The 3,073-nt window shown below is 35.0% G+C and overlaps 1 protein-coding gene across 1 annotated transcript in view; it reads right to left on the reverse strand.

Annotated features, from left to right (window-relative positions):
• Positions 1 to 1,420, reverse strand: part of LOC117115389 — a gene marked incomplete at its 3' end in the record, with an annotated part of 4,740 nt that extends 3,320 nt beyond the window's left edge. Inside the window, exon 1 of the mRNA XM_033259156.1 lies at positions 1,222 to 1,420. Within this exon, the coding sequence (XP_033115047.1) occupies positions 1,222 to 1,420 (199 nt within the window). The remainder of the gene's footprint in view (positions 1 to 1,221) is intronic.
• Positions 1,421 to 3,073: the final 1,653 nt, after the last annotated feature.

A 3,073-nucleotide genomic window follows, 5' to 3' on the forward strand; every position in this document is an offset into this window, starting at 1 on the left:
TACACTTTAATCTATTAAATAAATGTCTACCAGGAGGTAAGGCCTAACTAATAGCCTCTAATAAACTCCACTAACCAGAATCAATTTATTCATCTTCGTATCGTCAAAGAGTAGAAACACAAGATAGAGTTCTCCACAGCAAAAAACAAAAAACAAAAAACAAAAAACAAAAACTGTTCCGCCGAAATGCATAGTGGAAATACAAACAATGGGACGCCGCGTACGGCTGGATCTAAAACTACTGCCACCGTACATCTGTGAATACATAATCTCCTTTTGCGGAGGTTGAAATCGTTCCCATTATCCATAAGATACAAACAAGTAGACACAAATAAATCAAAACAATAAAATTACAGACACAAAATAAAAAGATTAAATGGAATTAAAGCCCCATTCCCGGCAAAATTTCAATTTTTTTTTTAAATCTAATTTTTGTATAATGTTATAAAGATTTATAAATATAATACGGAATTGCTAGTTTAACTGAATTTAGACATTCCTAAGAATGAAAAAAATGTAAAATAAGACTGAAATTTGATGTTTTGTGCGGATGAATTTTCGTGTTTGATTTTGCGACAGGTCGTGAGAAGAAATATCGTAGGCGCCAAAAACATTAGCCTATCCAACGCTGCTAGGCTAGGCCTAGCCTTACCTCGATTTAGGTTCTGTTATCACACATAAAAACGGCCGACATGATATTTTCCGTGGCTAGTATTGACACTTGTGAATATAATATTTCATAGGAATTATTTCAAATTTGTTAAAAAACTGATTCTGACTGAGATTTTGACACTTAAACAAACATATCTCAACCTAACCGAACGAACGCATTGTGCGAGATGCGAAGTAAAAAAACTAATCTCACTAGAGAGGGCGCACTTTATTGACTGTATAAAGTATACATAAAAACGAGAGTACCTCTGAATTTGCCTAGTAACGATGAATTCGTCGAGAAAATGGTAATATTTTATGAGAAATAGTCTGTATTTCTCATTTTTTTTATTCTTTTGCGTAAAACTAAAATTCATGCCAATATTTTTCCATGATTTATAATAATTGGAGTAATGCAAATGCATATTTTCTAAAAAAGTCAATTTTTAGTGAAATTTTGCCGGGAATGGGGCTTTAAGTGGAAAAAGAAGGGCGCCGTGTGCGTCTTGATATACCTAGCAACAGAAGGGCGCCCTATACGTCTGGATAAGTATAATGAAAAAAACTTGCATTCAACGAAGAGACCTGGACCAATTTTGCTATGCAAGTGCTCAATCTTGTATTTCTGGTATCTTTGGTATCGTGAAAACTGTTGCGAATAGAGTACTACAGTCGTGTCGGCACGACGCCAGATGGCGCTCTCTGTTGTCAACAGACATTGGTTACCGTTCATTACTCCTGAATGACTTAGGCTTTCTGGAATAGGCATTTTAAGATATAATATTTTACAATCAAAATGTACTAAAAACACAAAAGTTCGCATTATATTAGTTATCGAACACACATTTAATCATCAATTAAAATTTACAAAAAAAAAGAGAGTAAGATACAACATCTTAATAATTACGTTAGAAATTGGGATCAATGGTTTGTCAGTGAAGAAAATGGCGTCCGGTTGAACTCTTTTTGCAACGGAGTAGTATCACGTGGTATCGTGACGTAACACTGTAGTACTCTATAGCTGTTCAAAGAATGTCAGTGCGCGTACTACTAACAAAATCATTCTAATGAACACTCACAGAGATCACTAAGCAACCGTCACGGCCACAGCAACCTGGGACAGATTGTTATAAAACGGTCTTAATTGGTAACTCCTCGAATAAAGTTTAAAAACTTTTTCTTGCAATTTTGTCCACTTTCGGTGGTCTGAAACTCTAGATTGCCTGACTATTAGACGGTCTTATACTAAAGGCATTGCTATAAAACAGTCTTCCCTGGCAAACAAGCACTCCCTGGCAACGTAAGATTGAGGGCGACGTCATGCGTGCTCGACGCACGCAAATGTATTGAAATGAACGTAAATAAACGCCGTAGACCTATTTTTACAGACGATGAGAAGTGTGCGGAGTATTGTCGTTCTATCCTCCAACTTTGATGATCTAGGCCTACGTCTTGCCATTGCACTGTTGAATTAATCAGCAGAACGCCATGATGAAAAATGATTTAAGACCGTTCTAAGCCTCCTCCGAGTAGGCTTTAAAATCTAAGACAGCTAACTAGTTAGACCGCGGTATAGCAATGGTCTACTATCATAGACCAGTAGTGACATCACGATTATAGCCGGCTAACCGTTAACACCGTCTAAAGACTGCTTATAGCAATCCGCCCCAGTACTATGGATTTATAATAATACTGTAGCAACCGCTCTACAACCATAAATTGTCCATGATTTTATCACCTCTAAAATTGATTTCTGTAACTCTTTATTGTATGGTACGGAAGCGTATTGCTGCCAACTAAAAAAATAAAATTCAGATATTATCTCGTAATTAGGAGATACTATCTTGTAATTACGTATATATACATATATATATACGTATATGTATATACACGTATATATATACGTATATTTACGTATATATACGTATATATACATATATATACATATGTATATACGTATATATATATATATTTATGTAGATATATACATATGCATATATACGGTATATATACGCGTATATATATTATATATATACGTATATATATACACACGCATATATATATAATACGTATATATATACACGCGTATGTATATACACGCGCGTGTGTATATATGTACACGCGCATGTATATACGTATATATATATATATATTAAAATTAATAAATTCATATAATTATTTTATAGGTTTTCGTATATATTTATTTAAAAATGTTATATTATAATTAAGAAAAAATGGTCGGGCCAACTGGTGCGTTTTCGACGGCCCTGATTATCCCTCGCATGTATAACGGCCGTGATTTCGGTTAGAGCCAAAAATGCCCCCTTGGTCTGTGAAAGCCACAGGTCCCCTGGCCCCGGCGTTACGCTACTCGCTGGAAGGTAGCAGATACAAAGTTCAATGTCATAATAAAACATTGCTT

Source organism: Anneissia japonica, unplaced genomic scaffold, assembly GCF_011630105.1.
Source record: "Anneissia japonica isolate Jap-2015-1 unplaced genomic scaffold, ASM1163010v1 scaffold3132_len7312_cov212, whole genome shotgun sequence".
Taxonomy (NCBI): Eukaryota; Metazoa; Echinodermata; class Crinoidea; order Comatulida; family Comatulidae; genus Anneissia; species Anneissia japonica.